Source organism: Megascapheus bottae, chromosome 18 (genome assembly GCF_031878675.1).
Source record: "Megascapheus bottae isolate mThoBot1 chromosome 18, mThoBot2.hap1, whole genome shotgun sequence".
Lineage (NCBI taxonomy): Eukaryota > Metazoa > Chordata > Mammalia > Rodentia > Geomyidae > Megascapheus > Megascapheus bottae.
This window is the reverse complement of record NC_143526.1, coordinates 31,508,829-31,536,749: the sequence shown is the minus strand read 5'-3', so window position 1 is coordinate 31,536,749 and position 27,921 is coordinate 31,508,829. Positions and strand designations below refer to the sequence as shown.

General features: G+C 52.2%; 1 protein-coding gene across 1 annotated transcript; it reads left to right on the top strand.

The window, feature by feature from the left end:
- Window positions 1-375: 375 nt before the first annotated feature.
- Window positions 376-27,921, top strand: LOC150050417 (fer-1-like protein 4). The gene is made up of 45 exons (XM_090352241.1): window positions 376-572; window positions 866-921; window positions 1,435-1,523; window positions 1,606-1,705; window positions 3,239-3,330; window positions 3,513-3,554; window positions 3,845-4,009; window positions 4,521-4,581; window positions 4,689-4,820; window positions 5,068-5,130; window positions 5,218-5,302; window positions 6,070-6,229; window positions 6,330-6,513; window positions 6,597-6,783; window positions 7,191-7,564; window positions 8,391-8,499; window positions 8,688-8,865; window positions 8,956-9,076; window positions 9,492-9,592; window positions 10,143-10,230; window positions 10,332-10,448; window positions 10,749-10,901; window positions 12,497-12,650; window positions 12,776-12,900; window positions 13,564-13,698; window positions 13,798-13,971; window positions 14,969-15,085; window positions 15,167-15,328; window positions 16,732-16,930; window positions 17,070-17,128; window positions 17,205-17,336; window positions 17,898-17,940; window positions 18,684-18,784; window positions 18,867-19,004; window positions 19,087-19,203; window positions 22,320-22,447; window positions 22,571-22,741; window positions 23,143-23,297; window positions 23,845-24,011; window positions 24,619-24,704; window positions 26,257-26,355; window positions 26,537-26,778; window positions 27,124-27,398; window positions 27,494-27,594; window positions 27,678-27,921. Exons 1-45 carry the CDS (start codon window positions 494-496, stop codon window positions 27,880-27,882), a joined length of 6,021 nt encoding a protein of 2,006 aa, XP_090208367.1. The 5' UTR covers window positions 376-493; the 3' UTR covers window positions 27,883-27,921.

Sequence of the window (27,921 nt, the reverse complement as noted above, 5' to 3'; positions counted from 1 at the left end):
ACATAGGGCCTTGAGGATTCATTTATTAATCCAACCACTTACCTAGCCACGGATTTTGTTTTGTTATTATTGTTGTTTGTTTTGAGATAGTGTTTCCTACTATATAACCAAGCTGGTCTTTATTTTATTTTTTTCAAGTTGGTTTTACATCGGAAATCTTCCTGCTTCACCTCCCAAGTGCTGGAATTACAGGCATGTGTGACCATGTGTGACCCAGAGGTGAATAGGACACAATATCCTAGCTCCCAGATAGAAGCACCTGCCAGATTGTAGCTGGTGCAGGCAGGAAGCCCTAAACTGGCCTCAGGGCCCTCATTGCCCTCTCTGTCCTCTCTCCCTTTCCACTCCCTTTCCACCGTGACCCCCACACTTACCCCCTGTGTGTTTGACTAGAGGGCAGGGATTGTAGAACCTGCTGGGTGAGTCCAGTGAGTCACAACTTAGGTGGGCAGCAGGGCAAGCAGGCAGAGGGAGAGCTGGTGGCACGGAGACCATGGCTCTGACCGTATGTGTGAGGAGATTAACAGGGCTTCCCGGCACCCACGACCGACAGGTGAAGCTCAGCTTCCGAGGTGAGGCTGGTAATGAGAGTTCTTTAAAGACTGTTTTAAACCTGGGAGCTCTGGGTCTTCTAGGCTAAACCTCTAACCCAAACCCTTGTCATGTGCACAGCTTGTTGCCGTTCTCTTCACCCGATTGCTCCATTCCTCTAAGGCCCTCTTCTCTCTCTATGTTACTTTTAAAATTAAGTGTGTATCAAGGCGAACTGGACAGCAGTGGGAGGACATGATACGTGTGCGTGCGTGTGTGCGTGTGTGCGTGTGTGTGTGTGAACAGATAAATGACCAGTTTCAGTTCTGAGCAGGTTTTACCCAGAAAACAAGGAAGATTCGCTGTGGTCAAGAAGCCGATATTGGCGAGGTCAGTGCCACTGGACTCTGGGTGGGAAAATGATGGAGCTTAGATCCAAGCTGGGACCTGGGTTTGGGAAGGAGGGGTCTCCAGTCTCAGGTTTGAGAGATCAGATCCATTGGGGGACATGTCAGTCCCTTGAAGAGGAAGAGATCAACTTTAGCTGTGTACATACAGGATGTGGAGCTTGAATTCAGAGCCTGATCACATTCCCTGATTTAGCACTTGAGCCACAGTTCCCCTTCTGGATGTTTTGTTGTTGTAGTTGTAATTTATTAGACGTAAGAATCTCACAGACTCTTCTGCCTAGGCTGGCTTTGAACCATGATCCTCAGATATCAGCCTAGCCAGGATTACAGAGCCACTGGTGCCCAGCGAAATCAGCTGTAGGATATTAGTCCCAGAGTTACCTCAAGTTGGTAGAGCTGGTTCCTATTTCAGGACTGGGAACAGGTTCTGCTTGGGGGTGGGGAGGCAGCCTCAGCCCAGTATTGGGTGTAACAGGCTTTGTTCTCTCTCCAGCTCTTCCGCTGGCCCCACTATGGGGCTCCACTGGCTGGGGAGAACCTGTCTGTGCAGGTGATCAACTGCAGCCATGTCTTCAGCCCCAGGTGAGTAGGCTTAGGTGACCTGGGGTGGCTTGGTACCATTCCTCTAGATCAATTACTCTTCTGTCCCATGTCATTTCTCCAGGTCTCTGGGGACCCTGGTGATTTCCCTGCAGCAGCTACAGAGTGCTGGGCGATTAGTGCTTCGGGAGGCCCTGGTGGATGAGAAACTTCGAGTGTCCCCGGTGAGTCCCATCAGCCGCCAGGCTGCCAGCCTTTAACCCAGAGGGAAATTCAAGACATAGACAAAGTGGAAACAAGGGTTCCTCACCTAGGGCTTTTTTTTTTTTTTTTTTTTTTTTTTTTTTTTGCCAGTTTAGGGCTTGAACTCAGGGCCTGGGCACTGTTGTTGGACACTTTTTGCTGGAGGCTAGCACTCTGCCACTTGAGCCACAGTGCCACTTCTGCCTTTTTCTGTGTATGTGGTTCCGGGGAATCACACTCAGGGCTTCATATATGCAAAGTGAGCATTCTACCACTAGGCCACACTTGCGGCCCTGGGGCTTCTTTCTTGGCAATCCTGCTTGAGTAATACCTGTCCAGAACTAGGTTTGCCTCTGAGGCCCAAGGGCTGTCACTCCTTCATTCTGGCATAAACTCACTTCTTGTGGAAGACACAAATGGAGCTGGCTGAGTAGTCTTGGTATTTCATGGAAAGTCATGTATTCTGAAGGGGTAGATCTGGTTTCCAGTCTCACATCTATGATTTGTCCTAACATAGACAAGATATTTAGCATTCGAAGCTGGTTTTTTGTTTACATTATATGCAGTAGTACAAAGTGCTGAATTTTTCATTCAATCCTTGGTTAGACTCTTAGTATTAGCCAAGTGTGATGTGGAGCAATGGGGATTCAGTGATTATAAAAAGCAGGTTAAGCTAGGCACTGGTGGTTCACACCTGTAATCCTAGCTACTCTGAGGATCAAGGTTTGAAGCCAGTCCAGGCAAGAAAGTCCATGAGCCTCTTACCTCCAAGTAAGCACAAGATGAACGTGGAATTGTGGCTCAAGTGCTAGAGCACTATCCCTGAGCAGAAAATCTCAGAACCAGACTTCGAGCTTCAGGAGTGGCAAACAAACAATACCCCAACAGCAACAACAACAACAAAACTGGTGGGTGCTTCCAAAGAGCCGCTCACAGTGCCACCTGAACCATTTGGGGATCAAAAACGGTTTTCTGAGGAAGTAGTGCTTGAATTTTGAGTGGAAGCATTATATATGTGTGAGAGAGATCAGAGTTTCAGACGGAGAAACCTGAATACTCCAAGAGCCCAACGCCCTCAGCAAGCGTGCAGAACAGGAGCAGAAACCCAGAATGAGATGGAACTGGGAACGACTGGCCGGAAGCAGACCATACAGAGCAGTGAAGGCCATAGCAAGTGCCTTCCAATAACGTGGAGGGAACTGGGGAGTTGTGTTTCAACCCACAGGCTATCTTGTGCAGGAAGTTCTTTAGAAGATGGAGAATGATGAAAGATGCATTGTATTCATAACTTGCTTTGCTTATAGCAATTCCTTTGTACAACTACTTAAGATAATAAAATAATGTTTTAAAATTAAAAAAAAAAAAGTTGAACATAATCAGAGAGCAACCACAGTTCACTCCAGGTGCCAGCCAGGAGGGTGTCTGTTTACAGATGGAGTAAAAGGCCTAATCCTCAGGCCTCTCTTGAACAAAGCAATTTGAGGGGCACCAGAGGACATTGTATCTGGTTTCAGATCCAGGTGGAGCTTGACCTGAAGTATCAGCCCCCAGAGGGAGCTGCTGGGACTTGGGCAGAGGAGGACTTTGGGACACCCCTCAGGGACAGGTAATCCTTGCAGCAGCCTGGGCCAGGCCTATCCATACCACTGTAGATGCATCCTGGGAAGAACAGTAGCCGCCAGTTCCACACTGGGTCTGAGGGATCCTTGGATTCCTCAGACTAGATATGGTTGGACGACAGCTCTGTCGTCAGGCCTGGCCTTCTCCTGTCATTTCCCCTCCTTCTAGCTCAGAGTTAATCATCGCCAACGTGGGCTTCCAGGAGCTGAAGTAAGTATGTGGATGACGTGGTATCACCAGGGTCAGTCTTGGGGTTAGGAGCTAGTGACACTGGGGTAAGCCTCAGGGTTGAGAATTGAGACCAAATTTACAGGGTTAAAAGTCAGTCCTAGAATTACATGTCAATTCTGGAATTAGACGGGTACCAGGGTAAGACTCTGCCCTGAGATCAGATGGGGGGGGGGGGGGTCAAACATCAATCTTAGAATCAGTGAAGTTCAGTGATATCCAGTGATGGGTGACAAGGCCTAAGTATGTCCTTTGAGATCCTTTCCTGTTAGGCCTGAGGAGGCTCGGCTAGAGCGACAGGCAGTGGCTTTGGGCCGAAGGCTAGCTCGAAGCCTAGGTGCCCAGGATGATGAGGAGAATGAACTGGAGCTGGAGCTGGAGTTGGAGGATGAACCAGACGTGGAGCTTTCTGGAGTGGTGTTCAGCCCCCTCAAGAGGTAACTTGTACCCAGGAGCCCTGATTTCTCCACCCAGCCAGTGAGTCAGTCTCCTGGAGCACACATGTGGGCTCCCACCCTTCGTGGGAATGGGAGGAGAGTGCAGAGCCTGGGACAAAGATCACTCAGTCATAGGTGTAGAGATACAACCACACAGTTACATGACACAAATACATAGCTGCTGAAAGTTTGGTGTGGATGAGTTTTACCTCTTCACTGAAGTGTTTCAGCACTCAGGAAAGTGTTGGCACATAACAGATGCTCAATAAATATTTTGAGCAAATGAATGGTTTCAGGGCTTCAGGAACAAGTCAAATTCTGGGTGTAGACTTGAGATAGAAGCAAGGCAAACCCAGAAGGATTCAGAACCTAAAAGTTCAGAGAACACAGCTCCAGCACCCAGCAAGTGTGTGTGCATGTGCGTGTGCGTGTGCGTGTGCGTGTGCGTGTGTGTGTGTGGTGGTGGTGGTGGTGGGAGGGAACAAAATGCTAACCTTCAGCCCCTCCACAGCAGAACCAGAGGCCTGGCCTGTGGGGATCCCTTCCAGGTTTTCAGAATCCAGGACTTCCAGGTACTTTTCTCCTTCCAGGTTCTCTCCCTTTTGGACCCCTTGTCCTGAGTACAAACTCCTCCTGTCCAGACAGATCTAGTTCCCATCTCCATTTCTTCACCCCTCAGGTGGGGGTCACTGTGCTTGAGGCACAGAAGCTGGTGGGAGTCAACATTAACCCTTATGTGGCTGTGCGTGTTGGGGAGCAGAGAAGGGTGACAGCTACACAGCGCGGGACTAACTGCCCCTTTTACAATGAGGTGGGCTCCACCAAGGAAGAGCTGGTCTGAGATGAGGGGAGGTACCCAGATGCAAGTAGTCCCTGAGGGGGCCTGGTCTGAGCGCCACATTCAGGGGTGCTGGGCCTGTGGGTAAGGGTAGGGGACTCATCCAGCAAATGGTTAGAAGAGGCATGGTGGGAGAGAGTACAGCATTCTCTTTCCAAGAGGCTGGGGCAAGCTCACATGAGACCCTCGCATCTAACCGCTCACCCCTACTTGAACCCAGTACTTCTTGTTCGAATTTCATGAGACCAAGCTTCGTCTCCAAGACATGCTGCTGGAGGTCACGGTAAAGAGGGTGTGGGGAGACAATCTCCCTGGGGGGCAGGGGGAGCATCACAACAGACCCCAGAACTAACACCAACCACTTCCCCAGGCTTTCCATTCACAGACACTCCCGTTTATGGCTACCCAGATAGGCACCTTCAGGATGGACCTCCGCATGGTATTTGACCAGCCAGGTACTGACCCCCCCTACTGACACCCAGCTGTGCCAGCAGGACACTGGGCAATGGACTCCAAGGGTTATGACCCCACCTGGACCCCTTCTCTCTCTCTCTCTCTCTCTCTCTCTCTCTCTCTCTCTCTCTCTCTCTCTCTCTCTCTCTCTCTCTCTCACTCTCTCTCTCTCTCTCTCTCTCTCTCTCTCTCTCTGCTGTTTATAAGGCTAGAACTCAGGGCCTGAGCACTACTAGCCCTGAGCATTTTTGCTCAAGGATAGTGCTCTATCACTTGAGCTACAGTTCCTGCTTTTTCTTTTTGTTTTTGCTGGGAGGGGGGTGGTGGGTGGGAGTTAATTGTAGATAAGGGTCTCACAAGGGGCCAGGATGGCCTAGTAATAGAGTGCTTGCCTAGCATGCACAAATACCCAGGTTCGATTCCTCGGTACCACATACATAGAAAAAGCTAGAAGTGGTGCTGAGGCTCAAGTGGTAGAGCTCTAGCCTTGAGAAAGTCCAAGAACAGTGCTCAGGCCCTGAGCCCAAGCCCAGGACTGGCAAAAAAAAAAAAAGAAAAAGAAAAAGAAAAAAAGTCATGGACTGTCCGGCTTTGAACCGCGATCCTTAGGGTCTCTGCTTCCTGAGTAGCTAGGATGATGGGCGCTGGGCTTCTGAAACACTTTCCTCCCGGGTTCTCCACAGAAACCCGGCCAGCGTCCAACACTTAGGTCGCAGCTGGGTGAATCCCTGCGTGTCTCCTGGCCCTAGCCTGTCCCTCTGCCCCTTAGATGGCCACTTCTACCAAAAGTGGGCCCCTCTGCATGACCCCAGGGACACCCACGCGGGAACCAAGGGCTTCGTCAAGGTCACTGTGTCGGTGAGGACGCGCGGGGACCTGCCCCCTCCACTGCCACCCCCGAGCCCCGGACACAGTTCGGACATAGAGAAGTGAGCTGGAGCAACGTGGGCTTGGGGGACGGGACGGGGCGTGGCCGGGAAGGCCGCGGAGACCCCAGGGGCTGAGACCGCGTCTTCTCTGCTCCCCCAGGAACCTGCTGGTGCCGCGCGGGGTGCGGGCCCAGAGGCCGTGGGCGCGGCTGCGCGTGCGCGTGTACCGTGCCGAGGGGCTCCCCGCGCTGCGCCCGGGCCTGCTGGGCACCCTGGCGCGTGCCCTGTACGACCAGCATGTTCTCCTGGAGCCCTACGTGCGGGTGTCCTTCCTGGGCCAGCAGGTCAGTGGCTCCCGTGTCCCCTTTCTGCGGGGCCCGGGCCCTCATCCCGTGCGGACCCCCTCTCTGTCTGTGTCCGCCTTCAGGGTGAGACCTCCGTGCGCGCGGAGACCACGGCGCCCGAGTGGAACGAGCAGCTGAGCTTCGTGGAGCTCTTCCCGCCGCTCACGCGCGGCCTGCGGCTGCAGCTGTGGGACGACGCGCCCCTGGAGGACGTGGCGCTGGCCACGCACGTGCTGGACCTCGGGCAGATCTCCAACGCGAGCCGCGCGGGTGAGCGGCTCCGGCCCCCCGCCCCCTCCCCCAAGCCCAGCCCCTCCACGGGGGGGCCCAACACGATCTGCTCCAGGACGGGGGGCGCAAGGACCACCACCACTCAACAATGAATGGCTCCCAGAGGGCCCGTCTTCACCCCTCACCTAGCTCCCATCCCCAGAGCAGGAATTCCCCTCTCAGCCTCTCCTGTCGGACGGAGCGGGCACGCATGGCCACGCCCCTGCACCGCCACGCCCCTGCACCGCCACGCCCCTGCACCGCCACGCCCCCTGCACAGCCACGCCCCTATAAGCCACGCCCCCGCCTATGGAGCTCCGGGGGCGGGGCGGGCCTGCAGGCCAGGTGGTGACCCCGAGCTGCTGCTCATCAATGAATCTCAGCTTCCTTGTTCTTGTTCCGCCCAGCGGGGTTTAACCCCACCTTCGGCCCAGCTTGGGTGCCCCTCTATGGCTCGCTCCCCAGCAGGGGACTCCGGGATCATCTTCACGCCCTCAACGAAGGCCTTGGCCAAGGCATTTGGTTCCGTGGCCGACTTCTCGTCGCTGTGTCCACGGAGGTATTCGAAGGGAGAGCGGAACCCGAGGATCCCCAGACCCCCCAGGGGTCCAGATTGTCACGACTAACGGGAAAGAAGAAGAAGAAGAAGAAGAAAGCCAAGCGAGGAGGCCACACCCCAGCTGGGGTTTCACAGCCCATGGACACCAGCTCCAGTGCGGATGGGCCTGAGATGCCTAGCGCGATGGAAGTGGAAGTGGAGGAGTTGCTGCCCCTGCCGGAGGTGGGACTGGCTGGAGGCACTCAGCTCAGAGGGTGCAATCCATTCTTGGGCATTAAACAGCACTTTTGCCAGTCCTGGGCTTGAACTCAGGGCCTGAGCACTGTCCTTGGATTTTCTCAAGGCTAGAGCTCTACCACTGGAGCCTCAGCACCACTTCTGGCTTTTTTTTCTGTGTATGTGGTACCAAGGAATTGAACCCTGGTCTTCGTGCATGCCAGGCAAGCACTCTACAGTAGGCCAAACTCCTGACCTAAACAGCACTTTCTAGTGTGTGTGTGTGTGTGTGTGTGTGTGTGTGCACGTGCATGTGCACATGCACACCAATCCTGGGGCTTGAACTCAAGGCCTAGGAACTGTTCCTGAGCTTTTATGCTCAATGCTGATGTTCTACCACTTGAGCCACAGCTCTACTTCTGCTCCCCCCGCTTTTTTTTGGTAGTTTTTTTGGAGATAAGGACCTCATTGACTTAACTCTTTGGCTGGCTTCAAACCTCAGTCCTCAGATCTCAGCCCTCTGAGTAGCTAGATTACAGATGTGAGCTACTAGTGCCCTGCCGGTTCTCAATTTTGATGATTTGGGTGAAGAGCATAGTGTATGTATACACGTGTGCAAGTGTTTGTACAGCCTGAACAATCATGGGTGAGTTAGGGAGATCCAATCTCGAGAGCGGGAGGGGGAGGAGGGGGGAAGGGGGAGAGGGAAAAGGACATCCAGGAAATCTGGGCCCTAGTTCTGATGTTTCTTCTGTGAGCACTGTGGTCAAGCACAGTCCAGACCGCTCTTTTGGTGGCTGGGGACTGACTGCAGTCTGACTCCCCTCCCCAGAGTGCACTGGCGCCTTGTGAAGACTTCCTGCTCTTTGGAGTGCTCTTCGAGGCCACCATGATTGACCCTGCTGTAGGCTTGCAGCCCATCAGCTTCGAGATTTCCATTGGTGTGTGGCCTAAATGAATTCCAAAGGGTCACGGGTTTGAAGATGGCCACTCTTATTCCAGATGTGAGGCCTCTGGAAGGGGCTATTGGCCTCCAGCAAGGGCGAATTCTAACTTCTGTTGAGACAGAGGCTGCGAGAAGTATCTGCCCCCAGTCTGTTGCCTTCTAATCCTTGTTTCTCTGGGGTAGGCTGTGCAGGCCGCCAGGAAGAGCAGCTGGCACGAGGGTCCAAGGATAGGGAGAAAGAGGAGGACACCATGGTGGAAGCACAGCTTCTCCTGGAGTCTGACAACATGGGAGCCGAATTGGAAGGAGAAGAGGCGCTGGGGACCCCTGGTGTGCGGCCTGAGCCAGTGGATGGTAACGGGTGAGTACTTAGGTGACCAGAAGGAGGATATTGGGAGGTTCCCCAGACACTCAAGACACCGGGAAGCCTGCATTCCTCTGTCTGGCCCAGGCCCTACCTCTGTTTGCCTCTGCGTCACCGAAAGCCCTGTGTGCATGTGTGGAGCCGCTGGGAGGATTACACATGGCGCCTGCAGAGCAGCAACTGCGTGTGCAAAGTGGCAGAGAGGCTGGTGAGGACAGTGTGGGCACCCCCAGGGAAAGGCTGGGTCACAAGACCCCAGGGAACTTTGGCCTTTAAGGGAGCCACAGAGCTGTGCTCATGAGATATGCGTGAGGGAGGCAGCAAACTCAGAGGGGAGCAGGGGCAAAGAGCATAGCTTCTGCTATAAGGGGAGGACAGAAATTCAGAACTGGGGGACCCAGGAAGGAACTAGATGAAGAAGGCTAGTATGGCTACTGATGGCCAGAACCACCCCCTCCCCCAGGCCCCTCCCCCCTCCTCAGGGTGAAATCTATGGCAATCTAAAACAATTGAAACCAAACAAGGGGGTAGACCAAGAGGTAAGAGATGGAGCTTTAGGAGAGGAGTAGGAAGCTGGGGATTAGGAACCTAAAGACTCCAACCCCCTCCCCCACTGCACACAGGACCAGGGGCTACAGGAAGTTGAGAAGATACAACGAAGGTCCGGGCTAGGTGCCTGTGCCCGGCTCAAACAGGCTCTGGAAGAGCTGGTGGCTGGGAGCAGGTGAGATGAGACTCAGCTCCAACGTTGTCTTAGTTATGTCCTCCATCTCTCCCCAACCCTCCAAAAGCTTTAGGATGAGGATGGCTATCTTACCCCAAAGATGGCTTTAAGCTTTATTTGCTCAAGTTTTTTTTTTTGTGTGTGTGTGTGTGTGTGTGTGTGTGTGTGTGTGTGTGTGTGTGTCTGTCTGTCTGTTTGTCTGTCTGTCTTGGGACTTGAACTCAGAGCTTTTTTTTTTTTTTTTTTGCTAAGGTTAGCTCTCTACCATTTGAGCCACAGCTCTACCTCTGGCTTTTGTGGGTAGTTAATTGGAGATAAGAGTCTCATAGTCTTTCCTGCCTGGGCTGGCTTCAAACCCTGATCCTCAAATGTCAACCTCCCGATTGCAGGAATGAGCCACCAGCACCCAGCTCATTTGCTCAGCTTTTTTGTTTGTTTGTTTTAAACAGAAGAATGAAAAAGGGATATTTAATAGGATGGAGGTTTAATGGACATTATAAGAGGTTAGACACTCCCAGACGTTCTTCTGTCTCTCCTTTGATTCCTGCAGACAATTTTGTCAGGGTGCTAAACGCAGAATGATGACCCGACCCAACGCCCTGGACCGATGTCGGGGGAAACTGTTAATGCACAGCCTGGTACAGACCAGGGCGGGGGGTGGGGGGGTAGAGAGGTGGGGGAGGGGGAGGCAGGCACCTCGCTGGGACCTGCCTCTTATGCTCTCTTCTTGTCCTTCCAGAACCTGCTAGCAAAGCAAGGATTGAGGCTTCTGCGGGGCCTGGGACAGGGGAATATGCAAAAGAAGATGGCACTGGCCAGGAAACTCCTGGCAAAACTGCACTTTCTGGCTCAGGAGGTAGGGTCTGCCCTGCTTCTGGATTCTCTTTCTTTCTATGTCCTACATTCCGTCTGCATCTTTGGAGATAGATAATTTTTAGGTTTTCCTTTCTCTTTTCTGGACTATGTGTGCATGTGTACTTGTGCGTGCGTGCATGCATGCGTGCTTCCAGGAGGAGATGTCTGTCAGGGGGTGCAGAAGGATAGGGGGTTCAGAGGCTGTCAGCACTAGGATGGGTATTTGGTCCATGTATCTAGCCCAAGCTAAGGAGCAGGTAGCCACAGCTCCAAAGCAGATGCTCTTGTCCTCTACCTACAGCCTCAGCCACCTCTCCCAGATGTGCTGGTGTGGATGCTCAGTGGGCAGCGTCGTGTGGCCTGTGCTCGGATCCCTGCCCAGAATGTGCTGTTCTCTGTGGTTGAGGAGGAGCGAGGCCGAGACTGTGGGAGGATCCAGAGTCTGCTGCTCACAGTGAGTGGGCCTGGCATGGGGGAGTTGGGAGCAGTGGGGCACTAAGGGTAGAGGCCTGGGACTCCCCTCAGCTCTTCAGCTCAAGACTAGCGTTTTACCACTTGAGCCACAGTGCCACTTCTGGTTTTCTGGTGATTACTTGGGGATACGTCTTACAAAGCCAGACCCGGTAGCTCACGCCTGCAATCCTAGCTACTCGGGAGGCTGAGATCTGAGATCTGGTTCAAAGCCAGCCAGGGGACTAAAGAACCTGAGACTCTTGTCTCCAATTAACCACAAAAAAACTGGAAGAGGGGTTGTGGCTCAAGGGGTAGGGCAGTAGCCTTGAGCTGAAGAGCTCAGGGACAATGCTCAGGCCCAGGGGTAGGAAGGTAGCCTTGAGCTGTAGAGCTCAAGGACAGCACCCAGGCCCAGAGTCCAAGCCCCATGACTGACCAAAAAAAAAAGTCTCAGACTTTTGTGCCAGGGCCTGGCTTTGAACCTTGATCCTCACATCTCAGCCTCCTGAGTAGCTAGGATTACAGGCATGAGTCACTGGCACTCAGCACCTAACAAATGTAACTGGGGTACAAACAGTATATTTCAAAATGAAGTGTCATCTCTAGTGCTGTGTCCCTCTAGATAAAGGATGGAGAATGCATGTGTGTTGAAGATGGAGAGGAAAAAGAAGACTGTAGTCACATGAGGTGACTCATGCCTATAATTCTAGCTACTCTAGAGGCTGACATCTGAGAATTGCAGTTCAAAGCTAGTCTGGGCAGACAAACCTGAGAGATTTTCTGCCAGTCCCAGTCTTGAGCTCAGGGCCTGAGCACTGTCCTTGGGCTTTCTCAAGGTTAGAGCTCTACTACTTGAGCCACAGCATCACTTTTGGCTTTTTCTATGTATGTGGTACTGAGGAACCGAACCCGGGTATGCTAGGCAAGCATTCTTCCACTAGGCCAAATTGGCGGCCCTGAGAGATTTTTATCTACAATTAACAAGAAAAAAAAATACCCAGAAGTAGAACTGTGACTCAAGTGGTAGAGTACCTTCCTTGAGGGGAAAAAAAAAAAGCCAAGCAAGAATATGAATCCCCAAGTTCAAGCCCCAGTACAAGCATACACACACAAAGAAAAAGAAGTCAGGTGTTGATGTCTCCTATTTGTAATCCAAGCTACTCAGGAGGCTGAGATCTGAGGATTGTGGGTCCAAAGCCAGCTTGGGCAGGAAAGTCCATGAGACTAAAACCTAGTGCTGTAGCTAGTTTTGAGCCACAGCCACTTCTGGTTTTGTGGTGGTTAATTGGATTTAAGAGTCTCACAGACTTTCCTGACAGAGCTAGCTTTGAACTGAGATCTTCAGATCTCAGCCTCCAGAGTAGCTAGGATTAAGGGTATGAGCCACTGGTGTCTGGCACCATGAGACTCTTACCTCCAAAACTACTTGGAAAAAGGCAGAAATGGCCATGTGGCTTAAGTGGTAGAGTGCTAGCCTTGAGCAATAGAGGCTAGGGGACAGTGCCCAGGCCCTGAGTTCAAGCCCCAGTAATGGCCAAAAAAAAAAAAATAATTGGGAGGCATCAGGGGTCCCAGCATGTCTGCTTTCCCACACAGATGCCTGGAGCAGCCCCTGGGGATGTCTGTGCCAAGCTGGAGCTCTTCCTGTGGCTGGGGCTGAGCAAGCAAGCCAAAGCCTGCACCTCCGAGCTACCCCCAGACCTGCTGCCTGAGCCCTCAGCCGGGTTGCCCCACAGCCTGTACAGGGATGGTGGGTACAAGCCCATGGGGGATCTACCTCACTATTTGTCCAAGGTGGGCAGGGGCTCATGAGTCAGTCAGTGGAGCCTCAATGGGCCCTCAAGCAAGCCTGGCCTCTTCCTTCCCTTCCCACAGATTTTAGCTACTTCCAGCTACGGGCCCATCTATACCAGGCTCGAGGCGTGCTAGCTGCAGATGACAGTGGCCTCTCGGATCCTTTTGCTCGAGTTCTCATCTCTACCCACTGCCAGACCACGAGGGTGAGGGCTGGGCTGGGACATGTGGAGAGGCTGGGTGACAAGGTGGGGCAGGATGGCACCAAGGCCCTAAGTCTTTTCCCATCTTGGAGTTTCAAGAGCAGTGAGTGGATTGGACTGCTGTGACATTGGGGTCAGTACAGAACCAGTGATTGCAGGGAAAAGAGTCACCTTCTGGAGCTGACGTTAGGGCTGGGCTCTGAGAATGGCAGATGACAGGAAGGAGACCCAGGGTTGGGTGAGGCAGCCTCACCCCCAATCCAATGGAATTTGCTTTTCATCTTCAGCTGCTCCTGCTCCTTGAGGGTATGCAAGTAAGAAGTTTTTCTCTGAAGCCAGGCATCCAGTGGCTCACGCCTGTAATCCTAGCTACTCAGGAGGCTGAGATCTGAGGATCATGATTCAAAGTCAGCTTGGGGAAGGAAAGTCCCTGAGACTTTTATCTCCAAACTATCCAGCAACAGGCTGGAAAAGGAGCTGGACCAAGTGGTAGAAGAGCCCAGGCCCTGAGTTCAAGTTTGAGGACTGGTGTGTATGCACACACACACACACACACACACACACACACACACCCCACACACACACAGAGTCATTTTGGGTGAGAGTTGCTCGTCTGGCATGTGAGGAATTGGCTTCTGACACCTGCTGGTGCCTCCCTCGCCCCAGGTCCTGGAGCAGACGCTGAGCCCGCTGTGGGATGAACTCTTGGTGTTTGAGCAGCTCATCGTGGACGGCAGGCGGGAGCACTTGCAGGAGGAGCCGCCCTTAGTAATCATCAATGTCTTTGACCACAATAAATTTGTGAGTGTGGCCAGGCCCCACCCTAGCGCTTGTCTTCATGCCCGGCCTTTGGCTCCTGCATATCGTCCTTTTATGTCTTCCCTGCTCTGTGCCCTGCAGGGGCCTCCTGTGTTCCTGGGCAGAGCACTGGCTGCTCCTCGGGTAAAGCTAACAGAGGATCCATATCAGCGCCCTGAGCTGCAGTTCTTCTGCCTGAGGAAGGGACCCCGGGCAGCTGGAGAGCTCATCGCCACATTTGAACTCATTGAACTGAACTACGGTGGCGGACTGGAGGTTAGAATAGCCAGCCTGCTTTGGCTGGCACAGCTGGTGGGACCATCTTGTTACACATCAGGCTGCCACCCTCAGGGAATAGAAAGCATGGCTTTGCCACAGAAAACCAGAACTGGAGCAGTGGCTCGATGTGATGGAGAAGAAAGCTCACAAACAGTGCTCAGACCCTGAATTCAAGCCCCACGACTGACAAAACCAACAAAAAAACTTGGGTTTGTTCAGGGACATTGCTTTAGGAGTTAAATGCAGGCCATAGATTGTTTTTTAATTTCTTTTTTTTTTTTTTTTTTGTGGGTCATGGGGCTCTGGGCCCGGGTGCTGTCCCTGAGCTCGTCAGTTCAAGGCTACTACCCTACTCCTGGAGCCACAGCCCCATGACCTGTTTTCTATTGGTTAACTGGAGATAAGAGTCTCATGGTCTTTAGTGCCCAGGCTGGCTTTGAACCTGGATCCTCAGATTTCAGTCTCCTGAGTAGCTAGAATTACAGGAGTGAGCCACAGTACCCAGCCAGGCAGTCGGTTTTCTCCTGAGCTCACATCTTTGGATTTCCTAGGCTAGATGTTATTTATTTATTTACTCATTCATGCATGCATTCACTCTTTTATTCATGTATTGATTCACTCATTTAGTGGTCCTGGAGTTTGAACTCAGGCCTTGCTCTTGCTAGGTAGGTATTCTACCCCTTGAGCCATGCCTTCATTTGTCTTCCTGACTCCAGGGTGTGATTTAAGGGGATAGACTCGAGGTTCACCTTGCCAGGCCTCCATCCACAGAGAACCCAGGCTGTGGGTTCATGCTGGAGTCATAGGATTTTGCCTGCCTCGGGCTCCTGCTCTCCCTCCTGGCTGCTTTTTGAGACCCACCGCCTGCAACATGGCCGTGCCTGCATCTTCAGCATTTGTTCTTCAGCAGCAGCACCCCGTACCCCTCTCCAAACCTCAGCGTTTCCTCCCTTAACTGACCCCTGCTTGACCTCTGACCTCTTTCCCCCTGCAGCCCTCAGTGCCCAGTGATGTGGAACCTGGAGATCTGACGCCCCTGCTCGAGCCCCTCTCTGGACGCCTGTCCCTGCCACCCAGCGTGCGTCCAGTGCTGAGAGAATTCCGTGTGGAGGTAGCCCCAGGAGCTCAGCGTCCCCGTTCCCCACACTTGTCAGCTTCAGGTCGCTGACAAGGTCCCCCTTCCTGAGCCTAGGTGCTGTTCTGGGGTCTGAGGGGTCTGGGTCGCGTGCACCTGTTTGAAGTGGAGCAGCCCCAGGTTGTGCTGGAAGTGGCAGGACGTCGCGTGGACTCCGAGGTCCTGGCCAACTACCGTGAAAACCCCAACTTCACAGAGCTCGTCCGGCACCTGACCGTGGTGAGGCGTGGGGTTGGGAGCAAGGAGTGGGGGCTTTGGGGAGCGATTTCAAGCAGGTTGTCTCTGTACTCTGAGTAGAGTGTTTAATGCACCCACATTTACGTATTAGTGATTTAAGGGTTTACATCTATTGTTCTGATATTTGTTTTCTATGTCCTATGTACCCTACTTCCTCTTCAGTGCTTTTTTTGATGTTAAGTAGATGTTTATTAGTGTTGTACTTTAATTCGTTTCATGATTTTTAGTAGTAGTTGCTCTCAGATATAATAGGAATATAGAATTTTCTCAATCGACTTCATATTCATGTTAATTTTTTGTGTTTGTTTTTGTGCCAGTCCTGGGGCTTGCACTCAGGGTTTGCTTGCTGTCCCTTAGCTTTCACATTCAAGACTGGCATTCTGTTATTCGACCTATAGCTCCACTTATGGCTTTTTGTTGGTTAATTAGAGATAAGAATCTTACATCATTTTTTTGCTGTCTTGGGACTTGAACTCTGGGCCTGGGTATTGTCCCTGAGCTCTTCGCTCAAGACTACCACCTTACCCCTGAGCCACAGAGCCACTTCCAGTTTTCTGGTAGTTAATTGGAAATGAGTGTCACAGACATTAGTGCCCGGGCTGGCTTTGAACCATGATCTTCAGATCTCAGCCTCCTGAGTAGATAGGATTATAGGCATGAGCCACCATTCCTGGCTATGAGAATCTTACATCTTTCAAGGCTGTTTTTGAACCATGATCCTCAGATCTCAGCCTTCTGTGTAGTTAGATTACAGACAAAAGCCACCTGTGCCCAGCTAAATATTGATTTAATTCCAGTGAACTATAGACATTTCTTTCCAGTATAGCTCTATTGTTTCCTTTCTCATTTGTGTTATGTCAAATACGTAAAAGGATAAATACAATAACAATATATATACATATATGGAGGTGCATATATATGTGTATATTGTTTTTAACAGTAGTAAGTTTAAACTCTAGGCCTCATGTCTTGAACTTGTGAGGCAAATGGTCTGCCACTTGAACCATAATGTCAGTCCTTTCAGCCATAGTTATTTTTGAAATAGTGAAATATTATTTTTTTTTTGCTAGTCCTGGGCTTGAACTCAGGGCTTGATCACTCTCCTTGGACTTTCTCAAGGCTAGAGCTCTACCACTTGAGCCTCAGCATCACTTCTGGCTTTTTTCTATGTATGTGGGACCGAGGAATTGAACCCCGGTCTTCATGCATGCTAGATAAGCACTCTACCACTAGGCCAAACTCCCGGCCCCTATTTTTATTTATGATCCAGGGTCCAAAGGCAATGACATATCAGAGATGTGACAGTGACACTGCCGGTCTGGGTGTGTTCTGCCTGGCTCACCTGCCTTCCAGCTCTGTGGCAGCATTCCTTTCTCCTTACCCAGGACCTACCCGAGCAGCCCTATTTGCAGCCCCCGCTCAGCATCCTGGTGATTGAGCGCCGGGCTTTTGGCCGCACAGTCCTTGTGGGTTCCCACATCGTCCCCCACATGCAGCGCTTCACACTCCGAGGTCGTGAGGATCCCCCTGAAGAGGAAGGAGAGGAGGAAGAGACAGAGGACATGATGCCAAAAGGACCTCAAGGTTAGGAGCACTCTTCTGAGGCAGGACCACTGCAGCCCCTCTGGCTCTTGACAGAGATGGCTCCAGGGACTTTCCAATGGGTATAGAGCCTGACTTCTACTCGCCTAAGCCCCTCATGGCTCCATTTCCTGCTTCCCAGGACAGAAGTCTCCCGATCCTGCCCTGGAGGAATTGCGGAAATCCAGGGGGCCCCTGAAGGTGATGGGTTTTACAGGAAGGGCTGGTGGGGCTTGGCTGGTGCTGGCATAGTGAGACTGAGTCCTCTCTCCCTCAGACTCCTCTGAAGAAGCTCACCCTAGCAGGCCTCTTAGGTCAAGGTCCTGAACTGGGAGAGGACATTCCAGAGCCAGAAGAACTTGACTGGTGGTCCAAGTACTATGCCTCACTGCAGGAGCTCCAGAGGCAGGTGAGATAGGGAGGGCCTGGAGTGGGAACTGGGGCTGTAAATGCAAGAAGAATCATCGCCTCCAATATTGGATCACTGAAGTTTCTCAAAGCTCCTAATTATAGTCATCTTCACCACCTTTTTTTTTTTTTTAATCAGTTATGGGGTTTGAACTCAGGGCCTGGGCACTGTTCCTAATCTCTTTTGCTCCTGGCTAGTGCTCTGAGCCACAGCTCCACTTCTGGTTTTCTGGTGGTTCATTGGAGAGAAAGACTCTCCTAGACTTTCCTGCCCAGGTTGGCTTGGAACCTTGATCCTCAGATCTCAGCCCCTGAGTAGCTAGGATTACAGGCCTGAGCCACATTTGGTGTGTATCTCACATACATCTCAGTTGAGACTGGCCACATTTTAATGGTTTAGAAACCACAGGTACCTGTGTCGACTGTCTTGGACAAGGCAGGGGTAGGTGATAAATGGAATCTTTGAAAAAGGGACTACTACACAGCTAGAAGTCTGTGTTGGGAAAGGAGGAGACTAAGGAAGATGGTGGAGATGAATCACTGTCCTGACCTTTGCTTTTAGCCCAATTTGGATGAGGATGAAATGGATGATCCTGGAGATTCAGGTAGGAGATTTTCGTTGTTGTTGTTATTGTTGTTCTGGCTCCATCTTTTTTTTTTTTTTTTTTTTTGCCAGTCCTGTGGCTTGAGCTCAGAGCCTGAGCACTGTCCTTGGGCTTTCTCAAGGCTAGCACTCTACCACTTGAGCCACAGCACCACTTCTGGCTTTTTCTATGTATGTGGAGTGCTGAGAAATCGAACCCTGGTCTTCGTGCATGCTAGACAAGCACTCTTACCACTAGGCCCAGCCCCTCTGGCTCCATCTTTTTATTTTTATTTTTTTGCCAGTCCCAGGGTTGAACTCAGGACCTGAGGACTGTCCTTGGGCTTTCTCAAGGATAGAGCTCTTCCACTTGAGCCATAGCACCACTTCCAGCTTTTTCTATATATGTGGTATGGAGAGATAGAACCTGGGTCATTGTGCTTGATAGACAAGTACTGTAATACTAGGCCAAACTCCCAGCCCCTTACTCCTTCTTTTTTTTTTTTTTTGCCAGTCCTGAGGCTTGAAGTCAGGGCCTGGGCACTGTCCTTGGATATGTTTTGCTCAAGGCTAGCATTCTGCCACTTGAGCCACAGGGCCACTTCCAGCTTTTTCTCTATATGTGGTTCCAGGGAATTGAACCCAGGGTTTTGTGCATGCTAGGCGAGCTCATGACCACTAGGCCATGCTCCCAGTCCCCTTGCTCCATCTTTTTAGCCCCTGCCCACTCCTAGTTCTGACCTGTGTCACTTCTGCTCTTCCCAGATGGGGCCAACCTCATTTCTGTGGATGGGGTGGCCCAGGACCAGGGTGAGGCTGACGTCAAAGGCTCTGCATCTCAGAAAAAAACCATTGCCACCCTTAAGGTGATGGGGTGCTGGGGAAAGGGGAGGGAATGCTGAGATTCTGCATGCTGGGCTGTGTCTGAGGCTGTCTGTCAACTTTCAGATCTACAATAGCATGCTAGAGGACGAGTTCAACAACTTTGAAGACTGGCTGAATGTGTTTCCCCTATACCGAGGGCAAGGAGGCCAGGATGGAGAAGGGGAGCAAGAGGGCTCTGGGCACCTCGTGGGCAAGTTCAAGGTGTGTTTGGGGATGGAAAGGGAAATGAAGGAGCACAGGCCTAGAGATTCAGGCCCTTTTTTTTTTTCTCCTTCCACTCCAGGGCTCCTTTCTCATTTACCCTGAGTCAGACGCATCATCCTTCTCTGAGCCCCAGATATCCAGAGGGATCCCCCAGAACAGACCCATCAAGCTCCTGGTCAGAGTTTACATCGTAAAGGTGAGTGTTCACAGCCCTGATGTACCTCCACTGCCAGCAAAGGTGATAAACATGAAATCTATGGACTGGAGGCTTCCAAAGGGGTCAGACTTCAACTTCTTCATGTGTCAGTTCTTTGTGTGTGTGTGTGTGTGTGTGTGTGTGTGTGTGTGTGTGTGTGCATGTATATACATGTGTGCTGGTATTTGAGCTTGTATTCAGGGTCTGGGCACTGTCTCAAGGATAGTGCTTTTTTTTTTTTTTTTTGCCAGTCCTGGGCTTGAGCTCAGGGCCTGAGCACTGTCCTTGGACTTTCTCAAGGCTAGAGCTCTACCACTTGAGCCTCAGCACCACTTCGGCTTTTTTCTATGTATTTGGTACCGAGGAATCGAACCTGGTCTTTGTGTATGTAGGCAAGCACTCTACCAGTAGGCCAAACTCCCGGCCCCTTAAGGATAGTGCTTTACCACTTGAGCCATAATTCTACTTCCAACTTTTTTTGTGTGTGGTTAATTGGAGATAAGAATCTCACAGGCCGGAAATTTGGCCTAGTGGTAGAGTGCTTGCCTAACATTCATGAAGACCCGGGTTCAATTCCTCAATACCACATACACAGAAAAAGCTGGAAGTAGTGCTATGGCTCAAGTGGTAGAGTGCTAGCCAGTGCCCAGGCCCTAAGGTCAGGACCCAGGACTGACAAAAAAAAAAAAAAAAAAAAAGGAATCTCATAGACTTTTCTACCCAGACTGGCTTAGAACTGTAAACCTCAGATCTCAGCTACCTGAGTAGCTAGGATTACAGGCCTGAGCCACCAACACTTGGCTACTTGAATGTGTTTTAAAAATAGAAATTCTGGCCAGGGCGGGTGGCTCGGTGGCTCATGCCTGTAATCCTAGCTACTCAGGAGGCTGAGATCTGAGGCTCAAGGTTCAAAGCTAGCCCGGGCACAAAAGGACCTGAGATTCTTATCTCCAATTAATCTCTAGAAAAGGGGAAGTGGGGTTTGGCTCAGTGGTAGGGTAGAATCGAACCCAGTGCTTTGTGCATGCTAGGCAAGCACTCTTCTACTACTAGGCCATGTTTCTGGCCCCCATAAACTGTCTTTTAAATAAATGTTAGCTCATTAAAAACAAACAAATAAACAAGCAAACAAAAACCAACAACAACAACAAAATCCGAGCTAGGAATTGGTAATTCATGCCTGTAATCCTAGTTACACAGGAGGTTGAAATGAGAGGAATGTGGTTTGAAGCCAGCCTATGTAGGAAAGTCCATGAGATTTTTTTTTTCTTTTTGTCAGTCGTGGGGCTTAAACTCTGGGCGCTGTCCCTGAGCTCTTCAGCTCAGGGCTACCACCCTACCCCTGGAACAACAGTGCCACTTCCGCCACTTCCTGTTTTCTGGTGGTTAATTGGAGTTTCAGTGCCTTAGTGCAAGGCTGGCTTTGAACCACAATCCTCAGATCTCAGTCTCCTGAGTAACTAGGATTACAGTGTGAGCCACTGTACCCGGCTGAAGTCCATGAGATTCTTATCTCCAGTTAACCACCAGAAAACAAGAAGTAGAGCTGTAGCTCAAAGTGGTAGAATAAGGAGCTTGACTGAAGAAGCTCAGGCTGGGAGTTTGACCTAGTGGTAGAGTGCTTGCCTAGTATGCACGAAGACCTGGGCTGGATTCCTTGGTACCACATGCATAGAAAAAGCTGGAAGTGATGCTATGACTCAAGCGGTAGAGCTCTAGCCTTGAGAAAGCCCAAGGACAGTGCTCAGGCCCTGAGCTCAAGGCCTAGGACTTGCAAAAAAGAAAAGAAAAGAAAAAGCTCAATCAGGTGTGGTGGCTCACACCTGTAATCCTAGCTATTCAGGAGGCTGGGATCTGAGGATCAAGGTTCAAAGCCAGCCTGGGCACAAAAAGACCTGAGACTCTTATCTCCAAGTAACCTCTAGAAAATGGGGTAAGTGGGGCTCGGCTCAAAGGGTAGAGTGGTAGCTTTGAACTGAAGAGCTCAGGTACTGCACCCAGGCCAAGTTCAAGCCCCATGACTCACAAAAAAGAAAAGGAAAGAAAATCTCAGTAGCATGTAGGTCCTAAGTTCAAGCTCCACGACGGACAAAAACAAATTTTTAAAGCAAGATGTGCTCATCATACAAAGTCTGTCAGAGCTGGTGCTGGAGGCTCACGCCTGTCACCCTACCACTCAGGAAGCTGCGATCTGAGGACTGCAGGTCATAGCCAGCCAGGACACAAAAGTCCATGAGACTCTTCTCTCTAACCACCTGAATGCTAGAAGTGACACTGTGATTTAAAGTGGTAGAGCACTAGCCTTGAGCTCAGGGACAGCGCCCAGGCCCAGAGTTCAAGTTCCGTGACTGACAACAACAACAAAGAAATCTATCAGGAGAAATTGTTATGTTAAAAGAGTTACCTTTCCAAATATTGGTTTCATTACACTTGTCTGTTTTACATCTTTTTTTCTTTTTTTTTTTTTTTTTGCCAGTCCTGGGCTTGAGCTCAGGGCCTGAGCACTGTCCTTGGACTTTCTCAAGGGTAGAACTCTCTACCACTTGAGCCTCACCACCACTTCTGGCTTTTTTCTACGTATGTGGTACCAAGGAATCGAACCCGGGCCTTCATGCATGCTAGGCAAGCACTTTAACCACTAGGCCAAACTCCTGGCACGCGCGCTCGTTCGTGCGCTCTCTCTCTCTCTCTCTCTCTCTCTCTCTCTCTCTCTCTCTCTCTCTCTCTCTCTCTCTCTCTCTCTCTCTCCTCTCTCTCTCTCTCTCTCTCTCTCTCTCTCTCTCTCTCTTTTTTTTGCCGGTCCTGGGGCTTAAACTCAGGGACTGGGACACTGTCCCAGCACCACTTCTGGCTTTTTCTGTTTATGCTGTACTGAGGAATCGAACCCAGGGCTTCATGCACACCAGGCAGGCACTCTACCACTTAGCCACATTCCTAGCCCCTGTCATATATTTCATAAGTAGTTTTGAAAGAAAATGACAGCTGTCTTGCTCAGTCTCCCAGTGTGTGACACCCCGGTGGTCACTGGCTTGCACGTAGTCTGAGAGGGGTTCAGCAAGGGTCAGGGCTGTGATGACGGCGCTTGCTGGCAGATCCACTCCATGCCGTTCCCCTAGGCTACGAACCTGGCTGCTGCTGACCCCAATGGCAAAGCAGACCCCTATGTGGTGGTCAGTGCTGGCAAGGAGCGGAAGGACACGAAGGAGCGCTACATCCCCAAGCAGCTGAACCCCATCTTCGGAGAGTGAGGCTGGGCCCTGCGGTGGGGAAGGAGGGCCTCACAGGGCCCCAGGGCTCTCACCAAGTGGCTGGCTTGGTGACCTCTCGGGGCAGGGCCTTGTTCTCAGCTACTCTCTCACTTGGTCAGGGTCCTGGAGCTGAGCATCTGTCTCCCCGCTGAGCCCGAGCTGACAGTGGCCATATTTGATCATGACCTCGTGGGTTCTGATGACCTCATCGGGGAGAGCCACATTGATGTAGAGAGCCGATTCTACAGCCACCACAGAGCAAATTGTGGGCTGGCCTCCCACTACGACACGTGAGTGACGGAGCCTTCCGGAGCTGCTCTTCATCTCTGGCCACACACATGCAAGCTCCCGATTCCAATCGTGACTCTGGATCTTAGGATGTCAGAGAAGAGAAGCTGCCCATCTCCCTACTGAGTTCAATGGCCAGAACTTGGACTTAGCCATTCAGGTCCTATGACTGATAAACTGCTCCCCTCCTTGAGCTTCAGCATTCTCACCTGCCAAATAGAGATTATATCCTAATGCCTTCCTAGAAGCACCTTTGATTTTCCTCCATTTCTTTGTGGATTTACCTGCCTCCCCCTGGAGTTCTAGGCTAGATCCCTGTCTTCGAGGGTCTTCATCCTTGCCCTTCGTCCAACGGTGTCCATGCACTGATCCCAGATGAGGCATCTTCCTTTCCTACCTGCAGGGATGGATACAACACCTGGCGGGATGCCTTCCGGCCTTCCCAGATCTTGGCGGGGCTGTGCCAGCGGTGTGGCCTCCCTGCTCCTGAATACAGAGTCGGGGCTGTCAAGGTGGGCAGCAAAGTATTTCTGACACCGACTGAGACTCCACCCCCAGGTACCAAGCCCTCTCTGCGGGGGAGATCAAAGGGAACAAGACAGAGATAGAGATCCCCGGTGTCAGTGCAGGGTCCTCTCCAAAATAACCCGCTGAAGGGAAGGCAGCAGGCAGAGAACAGAGGTGCTTAAGGATAAGATTCTTGGAATGGGGTCTGGGAAGAAAATGATCTTTTAGTGGATTTCTCAGAATTACAACGAATCAAGTTTCCAGGAGACAGAGCATCCTTACAATAGCACGTGGTTGTGGAATTGAGCTCCTGCCTCAAAAATGGTTAGTCATCTGTTTTCAAACAGGATCTGAGCAGAAGCTACAGGCCCTCCACTGGCCTGGTGTCCATGACGGCTCAGGGCTTTTCACTGGCAAAACTGTTGTAGTTGCAGCTACATCCCCTTTTTGCCTGTATGGTGGACTTTCCCTCCCAGTCTGAGCTTTTATCCGGTCTAGTGTGGAGGCCTCAGCTTAGACTTCCTGTGGAGAGAGAAAGAGAGAAGGGAGGGGGCGTGGGGACTATGTGGAATCCAATCTCATACACCTCTTGGTTTAGGGGATGTGAGTTCCAATGTGGCAGTGGCAAACGGGGCCTGTGAGGAGGCCCAGGCATTGCTTGTGCTGCGGCGTTGGCAGGAGATGCCCGGCTTTGGGATCCAGCTGGTACCCGAGCACGTGGAAACACGGCCTCTCTACCATCCCCGCAGCCCAGGACTGCTGCAGGTAAGGGGGCCCTGCATTCACAAAGCTCTCAGAATCCGGGGTCTCTATTTGATTATGGACCTGGCTCTCAGGATACCCCTTCCTCAAGACCTCTGCCCAGGTACCTTTCCACCATGAGGGTTACCAGCAGTCCTATGCCAGACCTCCATCCCAGGCCCCTACACTCCACTCCTGACTGATTCTACATTTCACTCCTGACCTGGCCTAAGATTTGAACTTCCAGAACACTGTGTCTATTGCAATCTTCTGCCACTTCTTTTTATTTTGCCAGTCCCAGGGCAGGAACTCAGGATCTGGGCACTGTCCCTGAGCTTCTTTTGCTCAAAGCTAGAACTGTACCACTTGAGCCACAGCACTACATCTGCCTTTTTCTGTTTACGTGGTCCTGAGGACTTGAACATAAGGCTGCATGCATGTTAGGCAAGCAGTCTACCACAAAGTCTGCCCTCTTCTTTTACTTCTGGGACCTGTCCTTAACCTTTAATCTGACCTTGACACTGGAATCTTTACTTTATGCTCTTTACTTCCATCTTTACCCTGCAAAATCCATCTGGGGCAAGACACAGCCTCTGGACCTGAGCAAGCCCGGTCCTCTGCTTGCTTCTAGGGATCTCTTCATATGTGGATTGACATCTTCCCCAGTGATGTGCCTGCCCCACCTCCGGTTGACATCAAACCTCGGCAGCCAATCAGGTGAGAGAATTCTGACCTCCCCTCCCAAAGAGCAGAGCACACTTGTTCTATCTGTACCAGGGTTCTCTGGAAATCCAAACCCACGGAGAAGCAGGAGAAACTCCTGGAAGTAGTTTATGGGTGATAGATAAGTCATTAAATGCCTCTTTCCCACCCTGCAAGCCATTCTGAGCTGAGTGCCTGTCATTTGTAAATTGGAAGAGTCCAAACACTTTTTAGTGTTCCTATCTGATGTAATGTGACCAGAGCCCTGTATGGAGCACATAGATCCATGAGTTCACATGGTGTCTGCACTTTGTCACCTGTTTTTTGCACTTTGCTTCCCCTGATACCTCTCTCAGGAAGTCTTTTGTAGTCAGTTTTTCCTGGCCCTGGGGGTTGAACTCAGGGCCTGAGCTTTTTTTTCCCTTAAGGCTAGCACTCCATCATTTGAGTCACAGGTCTGCTTCTGGCTTTTTGGTGGTTCACTGGAGATAGGAGTCTCATGGACTTTCCTGCCTGGGTTGGCTTGGAGCTGTGACCCTTGGATCTCAGCCTCCTGGGTAGTTAGGATTATAGGCATGAGCCACTGGTGGCTGGCTTTTGTATTTTTTTTTAATACTAGTTGTGGGGCTTGAACTCAGGGCCTGAGCACTGTCCTTGGACTCTTCTCAAGGCGAGTGCTCTACCACTTGAGTCACAGCACCACTTCCAGTTTTTTTCTATGTATGTAGTACCGAGGAATTGAACCCGCATCTTCGTGCATGCTAGGCAAGCACTCTACCACTAGGCCAAACTCCCGGCCCCTTGTAGTGGTTTTAAAACAATTCCAGGCAAAAATATATGCCTTTTCCTAGTTAGAGCCAAAGTCCTTATTAGACTAGCTTGGGCCAAATGCTGCTCCCTGGACCTCATATTGTGCTCAGGGGCTGTGATACACAGATTAGCCAGTCCTTGTTATGTTCCCAAGCCTACAGAAAGGTAGGATCCTGTCTTACCAGAATCACGTTGATAGACGGTGTGACCCCAGCAGGGTTATCAGTGGGAAATCAGGATGTTGTCAACAAATATGGAGAAATGGATGCTGGGTGGGGAAACAGTGGTCAGGCAATTCTGTGACAGCCACTGACAGGTCCAGAATGTCAGAGCCCCTCACGGCTGCATGGGCTTATCCCTTATCCTCCCTCTTCTCCTTGCAAGACTGGCTTACTTTGCTCACTCCTTACTTTTCTGTACCCACCATCTTCAGCTCCCCTCCTTTGGTCTAGGTGGCTACAGGTGATATCACACAACACAACATTTTAGGGTTCTAACACCAAATCTAAGGGAAAGAGAACTTCATTGGACTGGGGTGGGTCAGGAGCCTCTTCCTGGTGCCCTCACTGCTGCTGGGATGGGCTCTGGTCCTCTGGCCTAAGCCTTCATGGAACCACAGGGAGCTGATTACCTGGCCAGACACAAACTGGGTGGTCTGTGAATGTCACTGGGCCTGATCCAGGGCGTTCCTGCTCCTGAAGTCCCTCCCAGGACCCCTCTTTACAGTCTGCTAACCAGCCCCCACCCTGTTCCCCAGCTATGAGCTCCGAGTTGTCATCTGGAACACGGAAGATGTGGTTCTGGATGATGTGAATCCACTCACTGGAGAGATGTCAAGTGACATTTACGTAAAAAGGTAGGGCTGAAGTGGGGCTGGCTAAACAGAGGTCAGCTATGTCCTGACTGGGGGTGGGGATTAAATCCAGAGCCCTGTACTCTGGGCCTCTATGTGTCCAGAGCTAGGTGAGAAGCCAAGTTCTAGGTTGCCCCAGCTCTGACACCCATGGGCCCTGGTTTGTCCCTTCCTCTGGTCCCAGCTGGGTGAAGGGGCTGGAGCATGACAAACAGGAGACCGATGTCCACTTCAACTCCCTCACTGGGGAGGGGAACTTCAACTGGCGCTTCGTATTCCGCTTCGACTACCTGCCCACCGAGCGGGAGGTGACGGTCCGCCGCAAGCCCGGGGCCTTCTCCCTGGAGGAGGCAGAGTTCCGGCAGCCCGCCGTGCTGGTCCTGCAGGTCTGGGACTATGACCGCATCTCTGCCAACGACTTCCTCGGTACTGCCTAGCCTTTCCCAGCCGCGAGCCTCTATCCTCGCCCCCCGCCCGTCCCCGGGCCCCCATTCAACCCCACCTCCAAGTCCTGGGCTTTCAGACCCCAGGCCGGAACCTTGTGTTTTCTCATTAAGCCCTGACCACGGTAATCGATGTGCGCCATCCTGAAGTCCCTGCGCCCCCGCCCCACGCTGGCCTGGAGGCCCGGCTCTCTGCAGCGCGCCACGCCCCGTGCTGGCGGCTCGGCTGCGCATTGGGCAGCGTGGCCTCGGCCCGACGGGGCGCCCTCACTCCCCGGGTCCCAACTTGAGCCCGGCTTTGCCTAACCCCGGAGCCCTGCTCTTCCAGGATCCCTGGAGCTGCAGTTACCGGACATGGTGCGGGGCTCCCGCACCCCTGAGCTCTGCTCCATTCGCCTGGCCCGCGATGGCGCCGGGCCCAGATGCAACCTGTTCCGCTGCCGCCGCTTGCGGGGCTGGTGGCCGGTGGTGAAGCTGCGGGAGGCGGAGGACGAGGCCCGGGAGGCCCGGGAGGCGGCCCGGAAGAGGCGGAGGAAGAGACGGAGGGGGCGCCCCGAGGACCTGGAATTCACCGACAGCGCCGGCCACGTCTATGCGCTTATGGTGGGAGCCGGAGGCGCCGCGGGCCGGGGCCGGGGCGGGGCGGGGCGGGGCCGGCCGGCCGCCCTCGCAGGGATGCAGCGTCTCTTCCTTCCTAGGGGAAGGTGGAGGCCGAGTTCGAGCTGCTCCCCGTGGAGGAGGCCGAGAAGCGTCCGGTGGGGAAGGGGCGGAAGGAGCCAGAGCCCCTGGAGAAACCCAAGTGAGCGGAGCCCAGGCAGCCTGGGCCTGGGTGGGCCGGAGGGCTCGGGCTTCCTTCACCCTGATTCCTCCCTTTCCCAACAGCCGCCCCAAAACCTCCTTCAACTGGCTGGTGAACCCGCTGAAGACCTGCGTCTTCTTCATCTGGTACCGGTACTGGCACATCCTGCTGCTGCTGCTGCTGCTGCTGCTGCTCACCGTCTTCCTCCTGCTCGTCCTCTACACCATCCCTGGACAGATCAGCGAGGCCATCTTCAGCCCCCTCCACAGACCCTCCGGCCCCCACTGACCTGGGCGCAGCAGCCATGCTCAATAAACCCCGGAGTGC